Here is a 27,750-nt window from a genome sequence, read left to right as displayed (position 1 = left end):
CTCAGAGCTCTTAATATGACTTTGGCTAATAAAAATAACTTCAGTGAGGATGCTTATTAATTAGCCTGAGCAGTATAGAAACCTAAGCTTAGTATTGCTCTTGCTTTCATTTTATCTCCCTAAGCAAGAGCAGGAACAATTAGATTCTTCTCATGTATCATTTGGTCCTTTAGAGTCCTCAGAGTTCTGGCAAACCCACAGGATCAGCCTTGCCATTAGTAGCATATGGATCCTACACCAAATAGGCTATGACTTGGCAAGAATGCTTAAAGTCTGCCTTCACTCAAAGCCTTACGTATCAGTTACCTTCCCAGAGGGACTGAGTTATAGGAGAATCCTTCACTTCCCTTGACATTTTCCCCTGTCCTGAGTGTGCACCTCACAGAGAGATTTCCTACAAGGCTTGCTCAGGTTCCAAGGCACTAACCAGTGTAGATCATCTCGATATCTAGTAGAGGAAGATGCTTGGGCTTCTGTGCAAATGAGAGAGTGGTGGAAGAATCCTTCTCTAATGGGGAACAACACTGGTTGCTTGAAAAACCTTGGCTCATAAACTGAAAAGTAAACATCAGTCTGTTGGATTCATCTGATTGAAGTAAAACAAGTTGGCCCAGGACTGAGACTGTAATCTTGAGTCTTTGTTTCTCTCTTTTTTTCTTCTGCAACAGTGTGCACTGACTACCAATGGACATTTCATAAGTGCTACATATAAAATAAATAAATAAGGAGGCATGTTCTACAGCCTCAGAAAGACTGACAGACTGTATCTGGGAGGACATGGATTTAGCAATTCCTACCTGTACCTGCACTGAACACCTGGCAGCTGCTGGTGATTCCACTAGGCTTCACTTCCTAAAAGTTTCACCATCTCCCAACAGTGCCATCAGCTGGGGACCAACCTTTAGCATCTGTGCCTTTGGGGGACATTTAATATCCAAACCAGAAGAGACCACTTGGGTTCAAACCTCAAAACCATTCATCAATAGCACAGGATCTCAGAGCCATATCATTCCTCTTCTGTGCCTGAGTTCTCTAAAGTATAAATCTCTTTGTAGTCTGTTTATGGATTCTGAGGCGATACATGCTCAGTGTTTACAGAGGATCTGGTCACAGTGACTGAGGGTGAGCAGCACTTTATTAACAGTGCTCCCCACTAGACAGCTGTATCTCTGGGCCCTAGCCAGGCTCCCATTCAGGGACCTCACATTATGAACTACGTAACCATATGTAACTTAACTGCCCCTCTCACCAGATGAACCTCCCGTCTAGCAAAGGTTGTGCCCCTAGTCCTTAATCAATAACCTTTATCAATAGCCTTCTACCCTGGGGCCCAGTCAATTCTAGGGGTTGAGTAGGGGCAAGGCAAACACCTGTTCAACCACATGGAAACAAAGGCATTTCAGAAAATAATGATCAGAACTTCACAGGACAAAACAGAGCTGAAATAGGCCCCCAAGATGTTTAGGAGTCCTCTCCTTCTCCACAACATTCTCTAAATACACGTGATGCTGAACCAAAGAACTCTTCAGCTTGACACAATCTGAAGCAACGGATGAGTGGATAAAGATAACAGTATATTTACACAACAAAATGGTATATTCATCCATAAATAAGGTTAAAATCCTGTTATCTGCAGCAACGTCATGTTAAGTGAAATAAGCCAAGCACAGAACGACATGGGTAGAAGCCGGGAATGTCAATCTCATAGAATAGAATAGTGGTCACCAGAGACTAAGAAGGGTAGATAAAGGGTACCAAAATATAGTTAGATAAGAATAATTAGTTCTACCTTTCTGTTTGCAAATTTGTGAGTGTATATGGGGCCGGGGATCAAACCCAGGGCCTCATACACATTAGGCAAGCACTTTACCATTGATCCACATCCCCAGCTCTTAGTTCTGCCACTCTATGGCATGGTAAGGTACCTATATTCTGTAACATTTTATGATATATTCTAAAATAACTAGAAAAGAAGCATCCAAAGGTTCTTAAGACATAGAAGTGATAAATGTTTGAGATAGAAATGCAAATTACCCTGATTTGATTGTTATATATTGTATCTATATATCAAATTATTGTACCATATCCCACAAACATGTACAAATATAATGTGTCAACTAAAAAACAGAAAAGTAAGTTAACATCATCTACAATTTTTTTCCTTTAAAAAACTATTTCATCCCCTTCAACCTTAATACTACATTATTCCTATTCCGAGGTTTAGTAATTTGAATATAATGATATGAAGCACCAGCATTTTAAAAACACTAAATTTAAATGTATATTCACGTATTCATGTTTCTACATAGAAAGTCCTATTTTCTTTCTGTTATTTCCTGTATCAGAAAAAAATCAATATGTATTCACCATGATTTTATAAAGAGAAATTAAGGTTCTAGTATCTGAAAAAAGGCAATGTTGTGATAACACAGAACTTGAAATTTCTCAAGCTCTAACATCTTCAAACAACACCCATCCATGAAAACAAATTAGAGCAAGGAAAAATGCACGAACGATTGACAGATGGTTTTAACTCGGCACTTGTATATTTGTGAAAGGATTATCTTCGAGCTGGTATATTTACTTTGGTCTTTAAAGACTGGTGTGTCCAAGTGGTGAAAGACACCAGTATGAATACTTGCTTAAAATGAGGAGAAATGCTTGCTCTGTTTTTCTCAGATGACCCAAGTGTCAAGAATTTGATAGGATGATGAGGGTAGGGGGTGTCTGTCTGTCTCTCAGTCTGTCTGCCTTCCTCTCATCTGCAGGCCTGTCAGGAACTAAACCCCTAGAGACAACAATGTGCTGGAACTCTGGCACAGCTCAGGCAATTGATTAACAAACAACAGAAACCAAATCATTCAGCAGACTCTCTCAGTCCCTGATGACCCAGCATAGCTCTGCAGATGATAATGGTAATAAAATTTAGAAATCACCAATCATAAAACTCAAATCCAGCACAAGCTTCCAGAGTTTGGCAACTTTAGTCAACTGCATCAGTCTGATGTCGCAACTGTGGACAATTTACTTGTGACCCTAGGTGGGACCAAAAATAAATAGAGTTTCAAGAACTCTGGGAAATGAAAGACTTAAATGTTCCTCTCTTGTCATTTGTTTCCCCCTTTAAACAAGTAAGAAATTGAATCAGAGAGGCTTAAAACTGACAAGTGCCTGGTTCTTGCGCAGTGCACCCAGCTATGCATTTCAAACTGGAAGATGGCAAAGCTCCCGGATGGAGTATGCCACGCAGTTTTCAAAGTCATAGGAGGAGTCCTGCCTGTCAAAACCAGGAAAAGGAAAGCATCGATAATTCAGGAGGTGATAAATGAGGGGAAGTGTCAGATGTACAGACAGGAAAATGGAAAACATAATTTTCTCTGGGACCAATTAATGTATGAACTACTTTGCATCCTCTCAATCAGAAAGGTGTCCGAGTTGTCGGGAGAAGGGTTTTTTTTTTTTTTTTTTTCCTAATGAAAGTTAACACAACACTTTCTTGTATTAATGAAACACATTCTGAACTACTTCACAGGAAAGAGAAGAAAAAGCACTTTAAGTACAAATATCATCACAAGGCAAGACCTGGGGGCATAAATATTCATGACATAGTCCACATGTTTAATTAAGCTCTGTGCTTGACTTTTAAAAAAAAATTTTTTTTCTGGTTTGTTTTACTTGTAGGAAAGATGCCAAATATTATGAGCTTCTGCTTCAGAGTTTTGGACCACAGTTTGGCCTCCTATCACCCTGTTTCATTTGGCAAGCAGGATTGTCAAGAATGACAAGCACCAATGAATTAATCATTCATGAATTCAGGGAGGGGGAAAAACACAAGAAAAAAACCTGAAAAGTGACGTGTCTGTGAGCTCTTCTGACATCTCACATCGGTCCCAATGTGTTGAGAGCAGCACAGAAGACCAACAGGAACTCAAGCAGACCCTGTGACGGCAATTCTTAGAGAGCTTCCAAAGAGGGAAGGTCTTTGCTATGGCCAGAACCCAGTTTGTAACTGAGCTTCTTTCTGTTCAGAGAGACCATCAATTGAAGGGAATTTCTGTCATGTAAATCATGTTTTAGAACCACGGAGAAAAGGGGATCTGCTCTTGAGGAAAAGTGATATAACAACTGTATAAACAACAACAAAAATCTAAAAATGTATTCCCGATTACATGCAGGATATTATTATAGATCAAACCTCATAATTAACTGCCCCATGGTAGATAAGCCTTTTTGTTTTGATTGCCTATAGATTTTTTTAACAGAAAAATATCCTATATTTTCAAACTTACAGTAAATATTTGTCCATAAACTATATCTCTCCTCACCAAAAAATTTTATCAGTTCAGGACATAAGCAACAAAAATTGACAGGTTAATTTTTCTCTATTTCTCACCTGAAAGAATTATATATAGTGATAATACACAACTTTTAGTGCTGGAAGTATGGCTCAGTGGTGAAGTACTTGACTAGTATGCATAAGACCCTGGGTTTCATCCCCAGTACCACCAAACCAAACCAAACAAAACCAATAAAACAATTATAACTTTTAGTTGGAGGGTAATCAAAACATCAGAAATTTGTAATAGTTAAAAGTTGATCTGTTGAGTGATTGGTAGAAATGATTTTCTGCAAGAGTTATTTACAATGAAAACAGCTCTTCATTTCTGAACATGTCACCATCAAAATTACCTCTAATTTCAAAAAGTTTTCTTATTATTGTTCATTTTTTAAACCAGAAATAATTGCTTATAAGTAATTTTCTTTTCCTACTTGAGATTAATACTCCAAAGTATCAACATATTCTGGCTCCTACAATGGTTCAAATGAGCTACTTTTTTAATATACTAAAAAAAAATGTTTAACAAGATAATCTGCATTCTAGAGAAATAGTGGTAAAACCTAAAGCTAGAAAATACATTTTTTTTAAACTTTTGGAATTTAGAGATTGCTTTCATTCAAGATGTTGCTGGAGAATCATTACATTTGAGAAGACTCATCCTCAACAGAGTAATGAGAAAGTCAGTGAAGACCAAAGAAAATTGCCTTAATCATTCAAATAATAGCATTCTTTTTAGAGTCAAGTGAAAAAAACGTGTCTGAAAATGAATCCTACCGTAATTGCATTTAATCAACAAATGTGCAAACATATGGTAAGCCATAATACAAATAACCCAGGAAAGGCTTACAGCCTCGACAATTTAATAGTGGTCCCTGGAATAAAATGTCAACATAGGAAGCTGGCTTACACCGAAAATGCATGATGCTGAAACATCACAATGAAAGAAACTAAAGTTTTATTTTTGCAAGTGTGTGACTGGATCCCTACCAACATGGAGGCCAACCAAAACACAACTGGTGGTACAATTCTAATTACTTGTCTGAACTCTGTTTTAACATAATTCTGTGTATAATTCATAGGTTGAACGATACCACATATAAAATGCCCAAACTTCTGATTCCTATTATCCATCATGCCTCATCAATATGAAGAGCTAAGATGGGGAAGAGACTAAATCAGAAGAGCCAGTTCTTGCTACACTAAGTGGTCTAAAGTAGGACAGAGGTACAGGGTTTTGGATGCAGACTGCATGCGAGGTTTGAGTTCAGATCATGGGTAGAAGACTGAGCCAGCTATAGGAATGAGACACTGTCAGGGGGTTAACAATGCTGGGCCATTTTATTCAGGAGGACAATCTGTGCTGCTAACTTTGCAAGGGAGGGTGTTCTAGACACATATTTTCTGTCATAAAATAGTCTCTCAACTGCTCCCTTTTCTTGGTGAGGCTAACGAACTACAGCTGGGGCTCAGAGTCCAGCCTAAGCTTCTACAAAGAGAGAAGCATGCAGGTATGGAACTGCAGGCCATCTCTCTCCTACTCTAAGTCAAATAACTTCACTTTTCTCAGATGACAAGAGCAAACTCTGCTGTACATTTCTATGGTGCTTACCCATGAATCCATTCTTGTTTTATGGAAATCATCAAGTATCTTTGCAAAGACTTACATACTGTTTATGATTAAAAAAAAAGTCATTGACCTGAATATCCATCAACCAGAAATAGATTGACTGTTTTCTTACAACATTAGCTTTTAAAAAATATTTTATATTACTACTTGACATAGAAACTGTTTATAACTTTTCAATATGCACATATTGCATATATAACCCCTCTTTCAATAAAATATTTTCACAGAAGGAGGTCTAGATTTTAGCACAAATTCTTAACAGCAAATCACTAGTTTGCGACATTGTGAATGCTGATTTCTTTTTTCTTGTTTATCTGTATTTTCTCCCTCTCTTTTTTTTTGCAAGAGTTATAAATCATTCTTGAAAGTCAGAAAAATAAACCCAAAAAAGTTTTTTAAAAACATTTCATGAGGCTGTTGCCTTTTTCTCCCAACCATCTTTATTCTTTGGTATCACAGTATGTTTTTGCATGTTTATCTTTGAATCTATCCTGAGAGGCAGAAGTCTAAACACATCCGAGAAAATAAATGATACCTTCTGAAACCCTTAATTTGCACATGCAGTGGAAGTCCCTGCTGTGGGTTTTCTTCCTACTCCTTCTCCTGTCCAGGGACATGGAGCCATAAATCATATCCACTAACAAGGCAGCACTTGGGGGCAAGTACAAAGTCATCTGTACTTGCAGGGCACTGTGGAGGGACCATCACTGACTTTCTTACATGGGGGCCACTGATGATATTTTCATGACCCTTTTCCTGATGAGACAGTCATTTAAGATTTCTGAATATTCTTAAGAGGTCAAAGTCCACCCCTCTGGTAGTCTGTGCTTCAAAACTTATTTCCATTTTGACAAAAATAAAGACTTCAAAGAAAGAGAGAAAATGAGAAAGAGGAAAGACACTTTTTTTTCCTTTTCTTTTCTTTTTAACATATTGGGAATGGTTTACACATTTTCTAAATGCCTTCTATCCTTTTAGAGAATGACGAATCCTGTGAGATTTTATGCTGAATATGACTAAATATTTTCTACAGTCTGAAGAATAGGGTAAAAGCAAAAACTGTAAGATGAAGTTGTGAGTATTTTGGGGACTGAATGAGCTCACACAGCCAAGTAGGTAAGCACAGGTTCTGACATTGTTCAGATCTAGGATAAATGCTACTTCTTCCATTATGAGCTGAGGACATGGGCAAGATAATAAATTTTAATTTCTGCGGCCTTTGATTCCTCATTTATAGAAACAAAGACAATGCTTATCGTGGATCAACAAAGACAAAGAGTGGAATTTCTGGTGTCGATTTAATACAGTCATGCCTACTGATGCTATTGAATGGCTCTGGCAACGCAAAACAGAGTGGAGCCATCAAGGAGACAGTGAACTTCAAAGATTAGTAAAGGTAAGGAGTGGGCAGGTGCAGGTGGGGAGATGATGGCTAATTCTGCTGATAGGTCTTGAATTTACGGTGCCCAGGGAATGTGGGTATGAAAAAGTCCGAGACTCAGATGGGGCCACAATGGATAAGCAGATTGTAGAAGTCCTTGCTCTCCATCTTGAATGCCAGTCGGAACCAACCAGGTGTGTGTAAAATTCCTAGAGTTCTGATTTAATTGCTCTGGGATAGCATCTGGCAGTCAGTCTTCTTTATTTTCATTCAGCCAACATTTCATTTGAACGTTTTTTTACTCAACATACTTTTCATTTAAATAGATTAATTATTTTATTCATTATATTTTTATTGAGATAAAATTCACATAAGATAAAATTGAACATTTTAAAGTATAGAAATCCAATGGCATTTAGCGTAATTACAATGTTGTATACCCATCATCTACTTCTAATCCTGCCATACCTCATCATTCTCAAAAGGAAATCCTATACCCAATTAAGCAATGATTTCCATTCCTCCCACCCCAAGCCCCCAGCAACTACAAACCTGCTCTCTGGTTCTATGAATTTGCCTATTCTGAATATTTCATATAATGGAATCATACACTATGTGGTCTTTGTGTGTATGTGTTTGTATGTGTTTGTATGTGTGCATGCATGTGCATGTGAGACAGACTGGCTTCTTTCACTAAGCATGCTTTTGTGGTTTACCCATACTGTAGTATGTATCACTACTTCAATTCTTTTTATAATAATATTCCATTGCATGGATATACCATTTTTGTTTATCCATTCATGAAATCATGGACATCTGGGTTGTTCCCAATTTTGGGGTATGGTAAACAGAGTTGCTACTATGAATATGCACATACAAGTATTTATTTAAGGGCCTGTTTTTAATTAGTTGGAGTGTATACCTGGGAATTAAATTATTTGATCATAAGGTACTCTTATGTTTAACTTTTTGAGGACAATCTTTTTTTATAAGGTTCTACAGATGATTCTATATAAGCTGGTATTGAGAATCATTAATGTGTAAGGCAGATAAGGTCATAAAAACAGATAGAATGCACATATGGAGCAGGAAAAGGAGAGGATCAGAGGTTACCAGAAAAAGAGGTTGTAAAGAAGACAGATAAATAGGGAGAAGAGAGGTGTCACAGAAAGAGAAGAAACTCCCTGGAGGGAAGAACCACCAATAGCAAATGCCAAAAGGAACCAAAAGAGTCTATTGCATAAGGCAAGATGGAGAGATGGAGCATGATAGCCTCACTGAGGGTCAGACTTTAAGAGACAAGGGTATACATGAGATTCAAAGAAGGCCAATACCATTATCTCTAATTCACTATTTGTACTTAAAGGCAAAGACCAGATCTTGCCTATTCTTCTATGACATTCAGAAGGTACAACACAAATATCAAGTTCACAATCAAAATCCTCTTTGACAAATTAAACTTCAAAAAATAATGGGCAACATCCCTGTCTTATACAGTGGTAACTGCATAAGATTACTGATCAGTAACTACACCACTGACTGTATTATGACTTTTATAGGATTCTATCTACATGGAAAATTTTTAAGTACCAAAATATATAGTTAGCAAAAATGTTTGATTCAAATTTCAGTAAACTACTTAACAGATTCTTGCATTGGTCCTTTTTCTACTGATTAAAGTATCACTTTAGTTTAAAGGTAGGTACCCATTTTTGTGTAACATTCACCAATCTCTGAATTAATATTTTTAAATTTGTTCTAATTAGCTGTACATGACAACAGAATACACTTTGACATATCATATATAAAGGGAGTGTAACTTCTCATTCTTCTGGTTGTACATGATGTAGAATCACACCGGTCATGTAGTCATATGTATTTATACACAGGGTAATAATGTCTGATTCATTCTGCTATCCTTCTACCTCCATATCCCCTCCCCTTCCTTCATTCCCTTCTGCCTAATCCAAAGTGACTATTTAAGAGAATATGTAATTATTTTACAGAAGAGCTCTTTTCTGAAAAAATAAATTCTTTTTCCTTCTGTAATTAGAGAAAGGGGTAACTCCTACATGGCTACATTTTAAAGACAGAAAGGGAGAATTAAGACTGACCTCATGTTTGAAGTGACATATTAAAATTAGCTTAGGCTTAACTTCTTGATGAATGTGTACACATGAAATATAGAAGTGCTTTCTTTAAGGCTTTTTTTTTTTTTAATCTGAAGTGTGAGATCAGCCAAGAAATATCTCAACAGCAGGAAAGTAGTGCACCATCCTGGATTCTCCTCCTTTTCAATTAATGCTTCTATTTTGTAGACTGTCACAGTATTTAATTTGAAATTTCCCCTTTCTGTGCCAATTGCAGTTTGAACTCCTTCCTGCAATATCCTTAAGCATACAGCCGTATGTGACACACAAAGCACCGTGAAAACAGCTAAAGCAAGAAGGGGAAAAAGATGTTTTTCTTTAGTATCAAGCACCTGGCAAGAAAAGAGCATGTTCCCGTAAAGCCTTAAGGCTTTCCTGGCTCTCCCCTGAGAATCCAAACGGACGCGTTCTGGTTTCCCTTTAAAAAATCTTTATAAGGTTTTAGCATGTTTGCCTTCAAGTCACAGGTCAGCAGACTTTTCCACGCTGTTTCTCACTGTTTCTGGTGCTGCTGCTCATTTCTAGCCACTAACAAGCCGCTCCCTTACCAACATGGCGGTTGGCAGTCAGACGTGACCCGCTCACCTGGACTTGTAACTCTAGGGTCAGCACAGTGACAACCTCCAGTGTTGAGGAATTCATAGAAATCAGGTGCCTGCCCCTACCAGCAACTTCATGCCATAGACACAAAGGGAAAACCATGGAAAAAAAAGTTTCCCATCACCTCTCTCTACCCTTCTTGCCATCTGCATGTCCTTGGCCTTGGGTGGTCATTCATCTTTCTAGGAGTTTATTTTCTTTATAATTCTGGCTTTCAAATCTCTATCAGAACTGGACCTCCACACAGCCAGGAGTCATGGAACGTATCAATGTCCCCCCTAAAAAGCCTTTCCAGGCTCCACGAAGGACCCATAAAGACCAGAGTTGAATCTTAACACAAAAATTGGTATCATATGAACCCAACCAGAGTTCTTCATTGACCAAAAAAATACTTACTGAACATTAGGAAAAAGGCATCAAAGCCCCACAGCCTTGGGAGTTAAGTTCACACATTCAGAACAAGGAGCCAACTAGGTGGGACCCTGGTAACTTCTCATGCTGGCTTGAGGCAGATGTTTTCAATATTTCCCCTTGTTATGAATAGGACCTAAACCTCTGATTCTTACTTCTTTTGTCTTCTCAGAAGGCCATAAAGAAAACAAAAACATAAAAGACACTAACTGCCTTCTGCAAAACCTGTGAACCAACAATTAAAGATAACCTTGTATTTTTGTTTTGCTTATTTTTTTATATATGTAAAACTTGACACCTAGAACTCCCTTGCACCAATTTCTTTTACAGACACACAGGACGCAGGCATGTCAGGACATGAACTAGGCACAGCCTGCAGATTCCCACCTGCAGCATATGACCGCTTTACAAGACAGCGCCAAATCGAGGAAGCTTCTCCGGACTTCGAAGGAGAGGGCATACTTGAGGGTATGGCCATCGATGATCAGAGCCACATCATTTTCCTTGCCCAGCAAATCTCCAAGGTCTGTGCAATGTTGGGTGATGGCTGCCCGAGTGGCCTGAAAGAAGAATGGAGGGGATTATTGTTACTGTGCGTTTAGCATTGGCAAAACAGAATTCAAAGGCAATGACCTTGAAATGAGAACATGCGCGTTCTAATGCAAAATATAGAAACAGTTCAGAAATCCTAATATTAAAATTTGTTGGAATGCCCTCTAGAGATGGGCAAAAACTTGCTCATAGTGAGACGCATTTGATATTTACAGTAATCCACTCTTCTTGGGATCTACAGCTGGTCTAGGGATCCAAACTCTTCTCCATGGAACTTTGATTACTAAAGATTTAAGGACTGCCTTTCTCTCTTTACACTACACACATGTTATCTTTGGTGCCTCTAGAATAGGAAACTATATAAAACTATATGAACAAACATGTTTTTAGGGAAAAAGATAGCATTATTAGAACTCAAATGGCAAACTCTATAACATTAAACTGCCAAAACCTAACAAAACATTACTACCAGCCAAAATTAGTACCCTGGTGTGGTGCTTGTTGTCACATGGAATTAAAGCATAGAAACATTATTAATATTGGGAAAAAAGACTGGCTCAAATATTAAAAATGCAATTTGAAGTTTATTGAAGTACAAAAGTCTGGTGAAATTATTGTCTAAACAATGGTCTTTTGGTTATTAAGTTACATTTACATGCAATTTATCAAATAATAACATGCATTATGATCTTAAAGAAATATGTTTAACAGGAATCTTGCTCCCTCCAGTTCAGTTGAGGATCAGCTGCTATTGCCAAGTGAGAAACAGTTTCCATTGTCTTAATGTTCATTCTCCCAGAAAGACATTTTTTTGGTACCAGGGATTGAACTCAGGGGCACTCAACCTCTGAGCCATAACCCCAGCCCTATTTTGCATTTTATTTAGAGATAGGGTCTCACTGAGTTGCTTAGCACCTCACCGTTGCTGAGGCTGGCTTTGAACTCGCCATCCTCCTGTCTCAGTCACTGGGATTACAGGCATGAGCCTCTGTACTTGGCCAAAATAAAGATGTATTTTGGAAGGACCTTTTCTGAGCCCTGCACTGCACCCATGCAGCCTGAGATCTGTCCCAATCTTCCACTTAGTACCTCTGTGGCCTTGGGTGGGAGAAGATACTAAATCTCTTTAAACTGCAACTACAACTTTCTCATGCATCAAATGGGGTTAAGAACACATTATGGCACTTTTGTTATGAATAAATGAGCTAATCAATGATAAGTACCTGGCACTGGACTTGGTATATAGTATACACTTAATAAAGCCCATTTTCTCCTTAATATTTATTCATTAAGAATTTCCTATATTAAGTAAAACACACATAGATTCTATTTCCAACAGTGAATAAATAGAATCATTGATAATGCTTCATTAATGATGTAATCATAGACAAAGAATAAACAGAAAAATGCACCATGAGATGAAAGTTGTACTTTTATTAAAAATTAAGATAAAACTGTATATTTGCATTGATAATTATGCATTTCTGATCTCAATAAGCATCCTGAAAATGTCTATATTCTCTTAATCCATGAAAACAGCCTGTTCTTTAGAATTTGTGTAGGGAGAAGAAAATTCCTTCCATTTAGGAAAAATCCGAGTTTGACACCTAGGTGTGTTCCCTGGGGAACTTGGACAGGTCTGGGCAGTGCTGCCAGGGGTCCATGCATGGAGGACTGAAAAATCTCCTGAGAAATATGTCACCAAAGGGATGAACCTCAGTAGGCAGATTTGTCACCCTGTAGGCAAGCAGATCTCAGGGCAGCCCAGTGCTTTTTGCTTCTCTGGCCATCCCCATGGTCCTCTACCTGAATCCAAACAGGGACGTCAAGGAACAGAAGTCCTTGAGTCACAGAGACCACTGCCTTCAGCTTGCTCTTGCACACGTGCTCTCTCTCGCTCTAGCTCTCTTTCTCCCTCTCCCCTCCCTCTTATTTTAGAGAACACTGCATGAGCAGAGACATACAGAGTCCTATTAGAAAGTCACCTTTTATGCTTGGGGCTCCTGCTGGAGCACACTGGAGGACACAGTGAACACCAGTAGCCTTCCTTCCTTGGCTCGAGGAGGAGTGGGGAAGCCCCAGCTGTGAACTGCTGGCCCCTCACCCATATGAGTGAATGGGACTAGAACAGTAGGCATCACCAGAACAAGTCTGAGTGCTGGGAAGATGACTGTCAGAGATGGGTGCTAGAGCTCGAATGTGTCCCCAAAGTTCACGGGCTGTGACTTCATCCCTCACAAATGGACGATCATCATAATTGTGAGAGTGAGCTTGTTATAAAAGTTAGTCTAGCCCTTTCCTGCACACGTGTGTGCTTCCTCTCTGTCTCTCTGTCTAATCCTCTCACCTTCTTTTGCCTTTCTACCACAACAAGAAAGCACTCATTAGATGTGGTCCCTCAGTCTTGGTCTTCTCAGCTTCCAGAATCACTCATCAAATAAACCTCATTGTTGGTAACTTACCTAGCCTGTGGTCTTCTGTTAACAGTCATGCAAAACAGAAAAAGACATGGTAACAGAAAGCTATGTTCCTGAGAGGTGTACAACCCACCACTCAAATGTGTAGGGGAAGGAACTGAAAGAGAGCTGGAACTTGAGTGGAGTGGAGGGACGGACACAGAGAAACCTACCCAGCTACTCTTCCTGAAAGCCTTTACCATCTCACAACCAGCCACAGCCAGGGAACCACGCACGGGTTCTACACCAAGGTGTGATATTTTCAGGTTGAACCACAAAAAGTGTACTCGAGTCCCCCCGAAATCCCTACATCAAATCCATAATTCCCAATGAGATGGTTTTAGGAGGAGGCAGTTAGGTCATAAGGGTGGAGCCCTCGTGCTGGGATTATGGTATCTTCTCTCCCCAACTGAGACACAGCAAAGAAGACAGTCATCTGCAAAAAGCGACCTCACCTTGATCTTGACTTCCAAGCCCTCAGAATCATGAAGAATAAATTTCTATCAGTTAAACCACAGAGTCCCTGGAAATGTCACTGTAATAGCTGGAGCTCAGAAAAAAAAAAGTCAAGCTCTTGAGCCCACTGGTCATGCAGCACTATTTTTGTTATCATGGGCACATAGAAAGGACACAACTTGGGATCAGAGCAATGGGAGGACACACAGTAAGTGTTGCAGCAGTGTTTACTGTCTGGACTGAGCCTTCTAGAACACTATGGTAAGTGCCATTATAGACACATGCATAAAGTCCCTGTCTTAGTTCCTTTTGTGCTGCTGTCACAGATTACCTGAGACTGGGAAATTTATAAAGAACATGGTTCATGGTTGTGAAGGCTGGAATGTTCAAGATCAGGGGGCCATGACTGATGAGGATCTTCTTGATGGATTACCCCATGGCAGAAGGCCAAAGAGAGAGCAGGAGATCAAATGTGGAGCCCCAAGTTCTTCTATAATTGGATCAATGTGCGGAGCCCTCATAACCTAATCACCTCTCATTAGGCTTCACCTCCTGTGAATGCTGCATTAAGGACTGAGTTACCGACACACGGAACTTTAGGACACGTCCAAACCATCACAGCCAAGAATGCAGTGAGGACAGAAGGGCAGGACAAGGCCTCCTGGTGCTGGGATCCACGTTAGAGTGAATGATCCCCCTGACCCCCTGGCTGAGTCGAATCACAAAGTGTAGATAAAGTAGCAGCCACCCTCTCCACTTGCAAATAGAAAGGCAAACTTTACTAAGTTATGCTAGAGTAATAAAAAAAAATTGACATTTACATTCTGTTGAGCAGTGATTTCCTCACACAGTACACTAAAAGTTTTCTCAGGCAAACAATTAATAAGCAGTCACATGCTAATTCAATTAAGTGGTTGCATGAGTCAAACCTATTTTAATCACCAACCAGGATATAGTTACTGGAGTAGCTACTAAGCTCCAGTGAAGATGAAAAATGAATACCCAGCATGCATGTCTCACGTAGTCTACTCTTAAAAATCTAACAGAACAATCAGTGTGACAAACACACAAAAATAAGGATGAAATAAAGCAAACATAATAATCTCCTATCTATCATCACCATTAGACCCTAGCCTGCTTTGGCTCATTTTTGTGGTTGGCTAGAATCACACTAAATTGTAAATTCGATGAAGGCAGAAACTCCCTTTGTCTGAATAAATGGACCAGTAAGTGAGAGGCCAAGAGGAAAGGGGGAAAGTGCTGGGGAGTGATGTTGGCCACATTATACTGCTATACTATATGCATGTGCAAAAATTAACAACAAATTCCACCATATGTACAACTACAACACACCAATACAAAATGCAGAAACAGAGAGAAGATTAAAAAAAAGAAGAAAAGTCCCTTTGCCAACCTCTAATCATGTTAACCCATGGCAGGTGTTCAATAAATGTGTTGAACTTGCACATGAATTGATGTGTCGACGTCTTGATTCTAAATATTGCCATGTAATATCTAGGAAAAATCATTTATGGGTCCTGAGGGCATCTTTTGACTTCCTTATGAACTACTTCACCTTCCTGGCATTTACTTCCTTACATTTTCCTTAAATGACTGATCAGTCTCACTTCTTACTCCTCATCTCTTGACCTTTTTGCCCTCAACTTCCTCTACTCCTAACTTACTTTTCATCCTCTTCTGTCTTCGCTTCAACTGCTCAGAATCCCACTTTTCCTTCAGAGACTGAAAACCTTTCCTAGCACTGAAGCCTCTGCAGATCTCTCCTCCCAGCCCCACCCTTGACTTGTCTCCAGCCTCTACTTTGGTTTTAATTCCTACACTTTTCATGCCCACTCAGCAATCATCTTTGATCAAACCCAGACTAGCCAGGTTCACCACACACGTGTGGAGGAATATAGGTCCCTTCTGTGCAGTTCTCCAGCAAGCCAATGGAAGGTATTACTATCACAAACAGTTCCTTATTCTCAAATGGACTATGATTCAAAAGTCTATTTGTAAGGTAGTTATTGGGCACTTAGAATCCATTTTCCCAGAGGAACGATGTTACAAATTGTGGTTGGATCTCCGGGCCTGTTAATGCCTATTTAGCCCAGTTGCTAAAATTTATACTGCAGTCTCTTATTTTAATAAAAAACCAATTACTGAAAGTTACAATGGACTTAGCTGTTATGAGGGGAATAGGGAGTTGGGGCTGGGGGTTTCATTCCCAGAAAGATAAGAAACATTCCAACATTCTTAATTTGAATTTGGCTTCTAGGTGTTAATATCAAACTATATATTTCCAGCTGTTCATTCATGTTCTACAATTTCATTCTCCTTTGCAATTAAAAACACACACAATTTAGTGCCAACGTGAATGACTGTCCCCTTAACTATGTTGAGCAAAGTCTACTTTTTCCTAGTTGGGTTCTACAGTAAACCTTGTATTTTTAATCACGAGGTCAGTGCTGGCCTTTGCATCTCCCATGTTTGAAATAAAATTATACAAACAGCATAAACAAAAGAGATGAACACTTCTGGATGCATTTCTAATAATTTGCAGAAGGCAGGAGTTTTCTTCAAAATCAAACAGTTCTAGCAACACCGAAATCTGTCAAGGCAGGTGCCCTTACTGTCTGTGAGCCCAGCAGTGCCATAAGGGATTTCTTAGAAGCCAGGGTAGCAGCAGCTGCGTCAGCCCTCACTTTGATGTTCTGCAAATTCCAAGGGGCTATGAGCTGACCATGCCAAAAGCCAGGCTGGTTCAAGTTTCATTAGCAGAACTTCGACCAAACCAGGCTTAGCCTTCAAGTTCAGAAGCAGATACCCTGCTCCTGAATTATCCTTGTACAAATGAGTATCTAATGACTGCCTGTCCTCTAGACCACAGGTTTGGTTTTGGTGTTTCTTCCCCATCCCCCATTCTACCCATCTATTACTCCTGTGCTTTGGTGACTGTCCCCTGCATCTTTTCTCTCAATGGCCCCCTCCCATTCTTCAGATAATTCCCACTGCCCAGTTTCTCATACCTCAGATAACTGCAGCCATCATATTCCTGCCACTTTTCTTTCGCTTTGATGATTATTTTCACTTCTAGTATCATCATACCTATTTCTTGATAGCATTAATATTGTCTATGCCATTCCATTTTGGGGACTTAATGGGTGTAAGTTTGTAAAACTTAACACAAAACTTATACAGCAAACTCCTTGTCAGTTATCTGTCTGCCAAAACTGACCTCAAAGGAATTGCACATGGCCTCTACAGGAGTGGCTGGTAGCAGGCAGAGCTGGTATCCTCATGCTAAGGTGTTTTCTTTCCTCCAACCCATGAGAATTCTCCACTTCATGTGTATGCTTTCTTTTATTTTTATTTTTTTGATACACATGACAGTAGAGTGTATTTTGACATATTATACATTCATGGAGTATAACTCATGAGTATGCGGTCAAGGACTTCCTGTAATACTAATGATTTTAAGGAAGACAGAATGATATCTTAGAGATATCACCCCATCATTTTAAAGAGTTATCTGGCTTCTTGCCTGTGAGCACCCAGGCGCCTGTCTGATACTCTCAAGGTCATCTTTTACCTCTACTTCCCTGAATTCATATTTTTCTGTACTGGTCATCCCCACTTCCCAAAATATGTTTCTATTTCATATAAAAAATTCTATCTCAGAGTAAATCAACCCAATTTACTGAATTCACAATAATGCCCTTCATTAGTATTTTTTTTTACCACAATTAAGATGTAGAACATATTCCATTGCCCCAAAGAGTTTTCTCTTGCCACTCTGCAGGCAATCCCCTCCCCTCATCCTAGCTCCTGACTTCTATTACTATAGTTCTGCCTCTTTTAGAATGTTATAGAAATAGAATCAGTTTGTAGTGTCTTCCAAGTAGCCAACACTTAGCTCAATGCTTTGAGATTCACCACTGTTCTGAAAATACCAAGAGTTCATTCCTTTTCATTGCTAAGTAGTAGTCCAATTGCAAATTTGGACTACAATTTGTTCATTCATTCATACATTATTATAAACTTGGAGATATTACAAATAATTCTACTATGAATATTTGTGTACTAATCTTTTTACAGATATACACTTTTTATTTACCTTAGGTAGAAATATAAGATCACCTAGTGATTATATATGTATAAACACATATAGGGCAAGTGCAGGTTTCACTTTATAGTAAACCGCAAGATTGTTTACCAAACTGCTTGTGCCATTTTGAGTTCCCAGCAGTCATGTGGGAATTTTCCAGTTATTCTTCATCTTTACCAACACTTGTAGGTTCAGTCTTTTTAATTTTAGCCATCTTGGAAGGTATGGAGGGTGTTAGAGTCAATAGCTTAAATATGCATTTTCTAAATGACTAATAGTATTGAACATTTTTTCAGGTTTCCATTTTAACGTACAAAATTGTATATTGTTTTGAAATACATATGCATATTATACATATACATATAGATGTTATACATACCTATAATGTATATTACAGAATGTATGCATCAAGCTAATTTAATTACCACATGTATTACAGAACTTCTTTTAATGTGTTCTGAATTAAGTGAATTTCTACTTGCTAGAATTTCAACTAAGAAATCATTTAAGTGGTACACTGGGGACAATTTTAATTTTGTGGGGGAAATTAACAATTGTACCCATGGACAGGGTGATTGGGATATCTCATTTTTTAGTTTCTTCTTTTTTACATCTCAAATCTCCAAAAGAGCCACATTTTCCTAAAGAGGCATCCCAGACAGTATGAAAGGATAGATTCAGGAAGTGGCTGCTAACGAGCAAGCATCACTGTTTACTCGCTTGTACTTCACAGACTAGAGAGTTTGAAAACTATCAATCACCACTATTTATTGAAAGAAAGTGTGATTGGCAGTTTTGACAGAGCTCAAATTATTGAGGTTAAAAAAATCCTAAAAATGTACCTCTTTTTACTTCTCAAAAGTTGTCAAATAACAAACCTAATGTGTTTAATTTATTTTCTTCCTCAAAACTACATTTTTATTTTAGTACTAGGAATCCTTTCACAGGCTAAACAAACATATTCTTGAACAGCAATGTATATTAAGACCTCAAAAATAATTTACATGCTTTAAGAAGCCTTTACTATTTGAATCTCAACTATGAGTCCTTTTTGAAACATTTCAAAATGTGGAATTCTTCTTAGAGAAATCTTTTTGTGTAAGAAAATTATTTCTCAGTGTCCCTCCCTCAGAAGGAATGTGAAATGAGTACTTGTGATCCATCACTCAGCTACACATAAATGACCTCCCTAACTTCATGGAACAGTCGCTTGTCACACGTTTGCCCAGACAGGGTTTGGAAGTCACTGTCTACTTTAGGGATACAATGAATCACTACTTCATTTAGTATCACCATATTTACTAGGAATAATTTTACTGTGAACTTAAGCCTAATTACTTAATTTCCTAACCTTTTAGGATTAAAATTTTTAACTTCAACATGTCAATGATGCAGTCACTGCACTATTTCTCAAGCCTCCTTGATTCTTAGAGGAATTTTCAAGGGCTCAAAGGAAACACAATAGGGATTGAATTTATTAATTAAAAGAGAAACTACTGCCGAGATTAATTTCTAGACAACTACAGTTTGCAGGGTGCTTTTAATGAAGCAGGTGATTAAGTAGGTCAGGTAGACTTTCATAAAGCATTACTAATCTCATTAAGATCTACATTTGGCTCACAAGGACAAATGTCAATATCTGCCATGTCATCACAAGCAGCACATCATAAGGTCCACAGTCATTTCAATGCTCGACACCCTTTTCTGTTTTACGATGAACCAGTTTCTTAAAAAAACATGCTAACTTTTTGATGCTATCAAAGAAAATGAAATAGGTACCTTATAATTATTTAATTTCCTAACCCTTGGGGATTAAAACATTTTTTAATATTTCAAAGACAGAGCCAGTGCATTCACTACTCCTCAAGGTTCCTCAGCTCCCAGAGGAATTACAATGTGCCCCAATTGGCTAAAATTAAAAAGACTGCATTTAGCCTTCTGCAAAGAGCAAATGAAATGGTTACAAAAAAATTCTGAAAGCAAAATGGTGAACGAAGATCATTAAAGTTTTCCAAATGCACGTGTGGCAGGTGCAGGCTGTGCAATCAGGCAGAGAAGGGACAGATGAAAGCCACGTGGAGAACGTGGGAGCAAAGGCTCACATTTGGTATCTACTGAGGCCAAGGCACAGGACAAAAAGGGCTGTGGATAGGCTGCCACCCACAGGCTTCCAGGCTGCAGCCCAGTTGATACGGGCCCAGTGCTAGGCAGCACCTGCTAATGGTACCTCCTCAGTGTTTCTTGAACCTGCAGGAGCTGGGGTACAGAGAGAGTTATGTGAGAACAGAGAACAACTAGACACAAATCCTTGGCTATGTTAGGAAAATACTTCATGTTTATGTGGTCGCCACATTTAAAATTGGAAACAAAGTCACCCTATTGTATTCTCAGGGGATCAGATCAGGGTCCCTCTCCCCGATCCCCCACAGATGCCCATGTTCCTGGTATGGAATGGAGTACTAGTCACACAAAACCTATGCATATCCCCCTGTATACTTTAAATCATCTCCAGATGATTTATAACAGCTAATACAATATAAATGCTATAGGAACACTTGCTATATTGTATTGTTTAGGGAATAATGACAAGAAAAAAAAAAGTCTGTACATGTTCAGTACAGACACAATTTTTTCCCCAAACATTTTCAAACCATAGTTTGCTGAAACCTCAAATGTGGATCCTGCAGACACAGGGAGATGACTGTACTTTTTAAATAAGTTTCCTGATGGTAAAGGCAGTAGCCTAACTTGTTATATACAAAAAATCTAAAAAAATAAATAAACAAAAGGTATAGAAAAAGTCCCATCTCTCCAGGAGACCCTGGCACTGAAGACAGAGTGAAGACAGAGTCCCCCAGACTCAGATTCCTGGCCAGAGGCTCTCCTGGTTGTGCAGAAGCAATAACTAACCAGGGGAGGTGAGGGCAGGCTTTGGGGCAGGCTGGAACACTTCACATTCTTTTCTCCACACAGACTGGCAAGGAATCAAGATCATGGAGATGGAAGTTTACACTATAAAGCAAGGAGGGAAAAAATCCTAGAATTAATCTTTAGCCAGTAAGGGCCTCTTATGTGCACAAAATGTTAGGGCCTGGAGAGCCCCAGGGTGAAAGAATGACATAGACAAAGGTACAGAAGAGCCGGAAATCACTGCATGTCTGGCATGGTCAGGCAGCAAATATCTGAGGTCTGTAAGGAGGTGGAATCACAGGCTGGAGGTAGGAAGGTGCCAGAGCGGGGGGATCCTGGCAGGCCAGGGTGAAACGTGGATTCATCCCAGAGCCTACAGGGGACCTGCAAAGCCTTTTATATATATATATACACATACATACACACACACACACACACACACACACACACAGACACACACAGACACACACAGACACACACACACACAAAAAAAATACCACACTCAGATTTTCATTTGCAGATGTCCAACTCACAATGCAGAAGACAGACTGCAATAAGACCACAGATCAGTTGAAAACACTTCTGATGCTGACAGTTTTGGTAAGAGACAAAACCCAGAAAACATATTTAAGAAAACAAATAAACAGTGTTGGGGCAATGGTCAGAGGACAAGGGAGGAAATGGGATAAGTAGTAAACACCTGGCCAGGTGGATAAAGGAGCCAATTACTAGGAAAGGAACACAGAGGACTGGAGGAGAGCTGGGGAGTAGGCGACTGGGATCAGAGGATGCTGAATTTCAACTTGGTGGCCAACTCTGTCCTAGCAAGACGGTGGAAGCCAATGGAAGGGTGGGGGTTGGGAAGGCCTGGAGCCTGGGGCTGCTCTCTAGGGACACTGCTCTGCCACCTCCACACCCATGGTCAACATTTGTAAATTCCAACTAAATATCCAGCAGCTGTCACTTTGTGGATTATACAACCTCTTAATCAGTGATGGCTGAAGAAAAGAAAAAGAAACCATTTCCAGCTGTTTCCTTACCACTCCCCCTAGGTGAAAAAAGCAAACAAACAAATCACCCAGCAAATAGCACAAGCTAAAAAAAATACGCTTGCCAGCCCTTATTTGGGGAGAATTTGCTGCTTCCTGAACTCCTGACCATTGGCAGAGCAACTGCTCCAGCGGCCATGGGTCACATGCTGTCCTCTGCTTGGGCCTCTCCTTCTGTGTCTGTGTTGTAACAATGGCCCTCTATTGACATTTTGAAAAGTATTTGAGACGTTAGCTTGGGAGTCCACTTATATATTCAGTAAATGGTTATGGAATGCTGATCATGGGAACATAAGCAGTTCATGTTTATGTGGTCATGACATTTAAAATTAGAAATAAAGTCCTCTTGTTGTATTCTCAGGGGATTAGATCAGGGTCCCCTCCCCAATCCCCCACAGATGCCCTTGACCCTGGTATATAAAGGAGTACTATTCACACAGAACCTATGCACATCCACCTGTATCCTTTAAATCATCTCTAGATGATTGACAATACCTAATACAATGTATTAGGGTCCCGATGGCAGGGTCCTGCTCTCAAGGTTAGTGAGGACACAGATCCTATGAAACTCATACAGGACATGATGCCACAAGCGGTAAGTGCCACAGAGGAAACTTAAGTAGGGTTTAGGAAGCAGGAGCCTCCCTGAGGTCAGCTCATTCTGACTCAAGGGCAAAAGTATCACGTATGCTGAGGTGCATGAAAGGCACTTTCTGAACATTTCAGTGGCTAGGAAATATAATCCTGCAAATATAATCATATAAAGGGAGGAGATTCCTCATGAAAACTCTGATAGCCAGCTTCTTTTGAAAAATTGCAGTACCTGGGAGTCCTGGGTCCACATGCCTGCAAGGCCATGGTCTGCTCATATCTAATAAATAGTTGTGCACCCATCTCCCACCTAGCACCTCCTTGATACTGGGACGCCACGTCTCACTGGCTATTAGGTATGTGTTGCTTGTTCCTCTGTACCTGCTTCTCCAATAAAAGTGGAACACATACTATCAAGGCAGATGTAGATTTGGGTTTAGAGATACAAATCATTGTATTCCTGCACCTGCTTACCTTGTGAGCACTGTATTTTTAAATCTCTCTTGGAACAAAAGTCATCTAAAAGTCAGGTCTCTTGAGGACTCTACACAGCTTTCTTTCAGGGCTGTCATGGGCTGTTTACAACACAGGCACAGTGTCAGATTCTTTATTCCACCTAGTGTATGGAAGGCTCAATCTCCAAAATTAAACTAGCAATTTAAATTTTTGTATGTTCTATACAAAAAAACAAAAAAGGACCACACATGGTGGAACACACCTGTAATCCTAGCCGCTTGGGAGGGTGAGACAGGATCACAAGTTTGAGGCCAGCCTAGACAACTTAGTGAGACTGTGTCTAAAAAAAATAAAAGGGCTGGTGATATAGTTCAGTGGGAGGGCACCACTGAGTTTAATCCCCAGTAACGCATGCGCGCACACACACACATACACACAATATATCTCCATAAGAATAAGGACTTCCTAGGAATAAGCTTTTAAAAATTGCTTTGTGTAGAGAATTTATCTTCTAATATATGTACACACAAACACATATGAACACATTCAAAATACACACACACACATTTCCATAAGGCATTTCTATAAGGAAAAATAAAGTGTGAACTCTACTATTTAAAACTTTGACTAGGATAGCAAATAAATTGAAAGGAATTAGTGACTTCTCGAGTCCCTATGAAAACTTCCTTCTTCCTATACATATCTTTGGGTTTCCAAGACTCAGTACTAAAATGCTTGAGAGACCAGAGGAAAAATTATTCTGGGGAAAACATTCTTTTCATAAAATATATAAAAATATTTATCAGCTATCTATATGAAATACATACAGGTGCAAGAGAAAGGAAGAATGACTTTGATATTTTTGTTATGAGTACCTGAAAGGTTAGTATTCATCTATCCCTCTAGATGTTCACATATATACATTCATACATATGCTTGTGTGTGTATATATACACAAAAATATATATAAATTCATATATACACATATGTGTACATATATGCATGTATGATTTTCAAAAGATATATATCCAGGGCTGGGGATATAACACAGTTGGTAGAGTGCTTGCCTCGCATGCACAGGCCCTGGGTTTGATCCCTAGCACCACACACAAATATGTGTGTGTGTGTATATCTCCAAAATCACGTTTGTAAATCTTAGGAAACAATTTCTCAGGCCTACAAACATTTACAAGGCTGTTCCATGTAGGTGATACTCCAAGATCTGGGTTGTAAAGATAGATAACCCCCTGCCTACTCCACCCTGCCTCCTCAAGGGTATCACCTTCTACCAGGGACACAAAAATAAAAATTAAAGCAGGATAAGTGCTATGATAGAGGACTGTTTAAAAAGAAGAAGAAGAAGAATGACCATATAAATGAAAGAAAGGAATACTAACAGGGAGGAGTCAGCAGCAGAAGGATACTACCAGCGTGACGGAGGTTAGTTTATAACTGAGTCTGCTTTTCAAAGGGAGCATCACGAGGAAAGTGGCGGAGACATGTGGATGCACAAAAGGGCCTGCCAGCAAAGGAAATGGCTCTCCAACTGCTGCTGGGTGACCATGCTTGCCCCCTACACATGTGGAAGCAACACTGGAGCACTGGAAAGGTAGGCGGGGCTACAAGACAAAGATGCTGGTGGAAGAAATCTGCATTTCTAAATTCTATAAGAAAAAAGTTTCATGGCTCAGTCCAAAGACCTTCCTCTTCTGTGTCTTTACAGATCTCATCTGGTCTGACTTAAATACCATCTATATGTTAAGACTGAGTATCAGCGCCATCCCAAACTCCAGCCCCAAACATCCAACCGCCTAACCTGCCCTCTTCGTAGTTGTGTAATGAGGCAGCCCAAGGAACCATGTCTCAGACTGAGCTCCTGGTTCCCTCCCTCTCGGCTTGCTCTCCCCTACTTGGGACGATTAGGGAACACCAACCATGAGGACATGACAGTGGACACTTTCTTCCCTTCAGGACAACTCCGTCCTTCCAGGTACTTATGCCAAGAATATTGAGGTCATTCTTCTTCCTTTCTCTCACACCTCATATATTCAACCCACCAGTGAATCACGTCACCCATGCCTTAGAAATGCATCCAGATCCTGACCACATCTCACCAGGACACAGTCACTTGCCTCCCGACCTGGCCCACTACAACACCCTCCTCCCTGATGTGACCTTGTCAGGGAAGCCCTCTTGCTGTGTAAAATCCCACTCGCCCATGCCAGCTCCTCATTTCTGCCTCCTCCTTTATTCTCTGGGGGCAGTTACCATGTTCCACCTTCTCGATCATTTCCTTATGTCTTCTGCCCACTGCCTGCCCTCCCCACTAGAATATCAGTTCCTGGGGACCAGGGATTTCTTGGCTGACTCTTTAACTGGCACATCTTCATGGCCCAGCCCAGATCTTGGCTATGGAATCCATCTGAATCTTTACAGAATGAAAGGATGGCTTAAAGAAGACAGAAATGGGGAGCTGGGAATCAAGGTGAGAGACTCTGCCGACACTCACAGGTCTGGACTAAGGGAAAGGCAGGACTGAAGACTTCACAAGAGCAGAGAGCTCAGGGCGGGTGGCCTGTGGGATGGATGCCCTGTGAGGAGCTCTATCAGGGGTGATTGACTTGGAAAATGACTTGACAACCTTCATGGTCACAGAGAAGGCCCAGAGTGAGGGAGAGGTGAGAGGGAGAGAGCAGGGGAAGCGAAGGCTTGACCCGTTCAGTCTTTGAGCATGTTAACTAAGTGAGGCACATTAATACACACATTAATATATCCTTCTTAGGTATGATTCAAATCCCACTAAACTCTTCCGAGAAAATTTGTAAGCTTTACATTATTCCTAAATTTAATAAGCCCACAGACCCAGAAGGGCTCAGATTCATGTATTATATATACTACAGGTTTCACACCATGCTCCAGAACAAAAGAAGAGTCACAAATGCCAGAAATATGTGGAAAATGATGATTTGCAAAAGACCAGAGTGTCCCCAGTGTTTCAAACTATGTAGAGAATAAAAAAGAAGTGTCTCTGTTCGCCAGACTTACATTTAATAGGCTCTAAATCCAGCACAGATTTGACCTTTGCTTTAAATAGATTTTCTTGGAGAGGAGGGAAGAAAACACTGATTCATCTGAGACTCCTGAACGACCTACTGTTCACATTACTTGAAATAAAGTCTGCTTTAAATCAGAATTCTTGAGACACCGAAATAAATATACCAAGAGGTTTCTAATTTTGTGCTTTCACCAACTGATTATTTTCATTCATAACAGTGGACGAACTCGATATGGTCTTTCCAGAAAGAAGGGCCTAGCCACAGAGCACAGCACACGGTGGAATCAATCACATCCGTGCAACTGGTCTCAGACTTCAGCTTGTCTTGAGATCAACACTTTGAACAGAAAAAATAAGAGAAGTATGCAAAAGGGAGATGACTTTTCAAGCTTTCCAAGGCCCAGGCTAATTCAACAATGTTTGGGCAATCAGGGAAACCTAGAAGCAAAAAAAATGTTTCCACTAAAACTGAAAAAGGTGAACCAGAATCATTCAATATTTGGACTGTTCCCTCGACAAATATGAAATATGCAAACTTCCCATTCTGTTGTACTTGGCCATTAAGAGCAATGTCATAGACATTGGGATGACGATACAACACGGTATCCTGGACCTACACCATTTTAGTTTCATCTTTGGAGATTTTTGTTTCCTCTCAAGCATCTTGAGCAGTTCAGTGCTCATTTTTAAATCATCATAAGACAAGTGGAGAAACGAAAATATAAATCAAATAGAAGTCTTGCTTTACCATCTATTTGCATCTGTTTGGAAAAGAAATATAATCATGTATTTAGGGTCCCCTGGAGATAAATGACCTCAGGACACCAGGCAGTCATAAAGGTATGATTGAGACATTCAGGAGTGGTGTGGTCTGTAGCCACTTGCAAAGTGCTTGTCCCACCTAACAATAGTCACAGTACTCTCCAAGCAAAACAGAATTGCAAGCAAAGTATGATCTGCTGATGATTAATCTGCCATAAAACCAAGCATAATCAGAGACTTTTCAAAAGAGAGAAAGGGATGGTTCACATAGTGTTTTTTCAAAAAGCTAAACAACATTTCAACATGAATTCACAGAAGCCACCCTTTATAATTCCATGTCCCTTTCGCCTTCCTCCAGGTTAGAGGAGAGCAATGGCACTTTAGGTAAGAGGTGAACTCACATCTCCAATCATGTCAACGCTCTGATGCCTAGAATAAAAAACAAATGTGTAGGTTGAAACACTGAATCAACCTACAGATGTTATATATCCACACACATAAAATCCAATAGAAGTCTATTACTTTACTCGTATACTAAGCACTTTGAGAAATATGTGTCTAGAAAACTTGCAACCAAGAAGATCAACTGTAGCCCACAGAGATAGAGCTGATGGAGAGACCACATAAGAATCATTCTTCTACAGGCTCAACTAGAGCCTCCCCTTGGATGTGGCCACTGCCACATGCGTAATGTCTCAGGGCAATGTGTTAACACAAACCTCCTTCTAAGCTATTTCCTCCTCTATGTCATTCTATATTCCATTATTAAAATGATGCGATATTGTCACATGACAACTGAGTGCTGGATATTACATATATAATATTCAAATTATAATTCTAGCAAATG

The 27,750-nt window shown here is 39.7% G+C and overlaps 1 protein-coding gene across 2 annotated transcripts in view; it reads right to left on the bottom strand.

Annotated features, from left to right (window-relative positions):
• Positions 1–27,750, bottom strand: part of LOC113199601 (phospholipid-transporting ATPase IB) — a 630,500-nt gene that overhangs the window by 297,381 nt on the left and 305,369 nt on the right. For both annotated transcript variants that reach the window (XM_077793137.1, XM_077793139.1), the window contains exon 25: positions 10,896–11,068. In XM_077793137.1, coding sequence (XP_077649263.1) covers positions 10,896–11,068 — 173 coding nt within the window. The remainder of the gene's footprint in view (positions 1–10,895; positions 11,069–27,750) is intronic.

Source organism: Urocitellus parryii, chromosome 2, assembly GCF_045843805.1.
Source record: "Urocitellus parryii isolate mUroPar1 chromosome 2, mUroPar1.hap1, whole genome shotgun sequence".
In the NCBI taxonomy this organism is placed as follows: Eukaryota; Metazoa; Chordata; class Mammalia; order Rodentia; family Sciuridae; genus Urocitellus; species Urocitellus parryii.
This window is presented reverse-complemented; position numbering and strand designations above follow the sequence as displayed.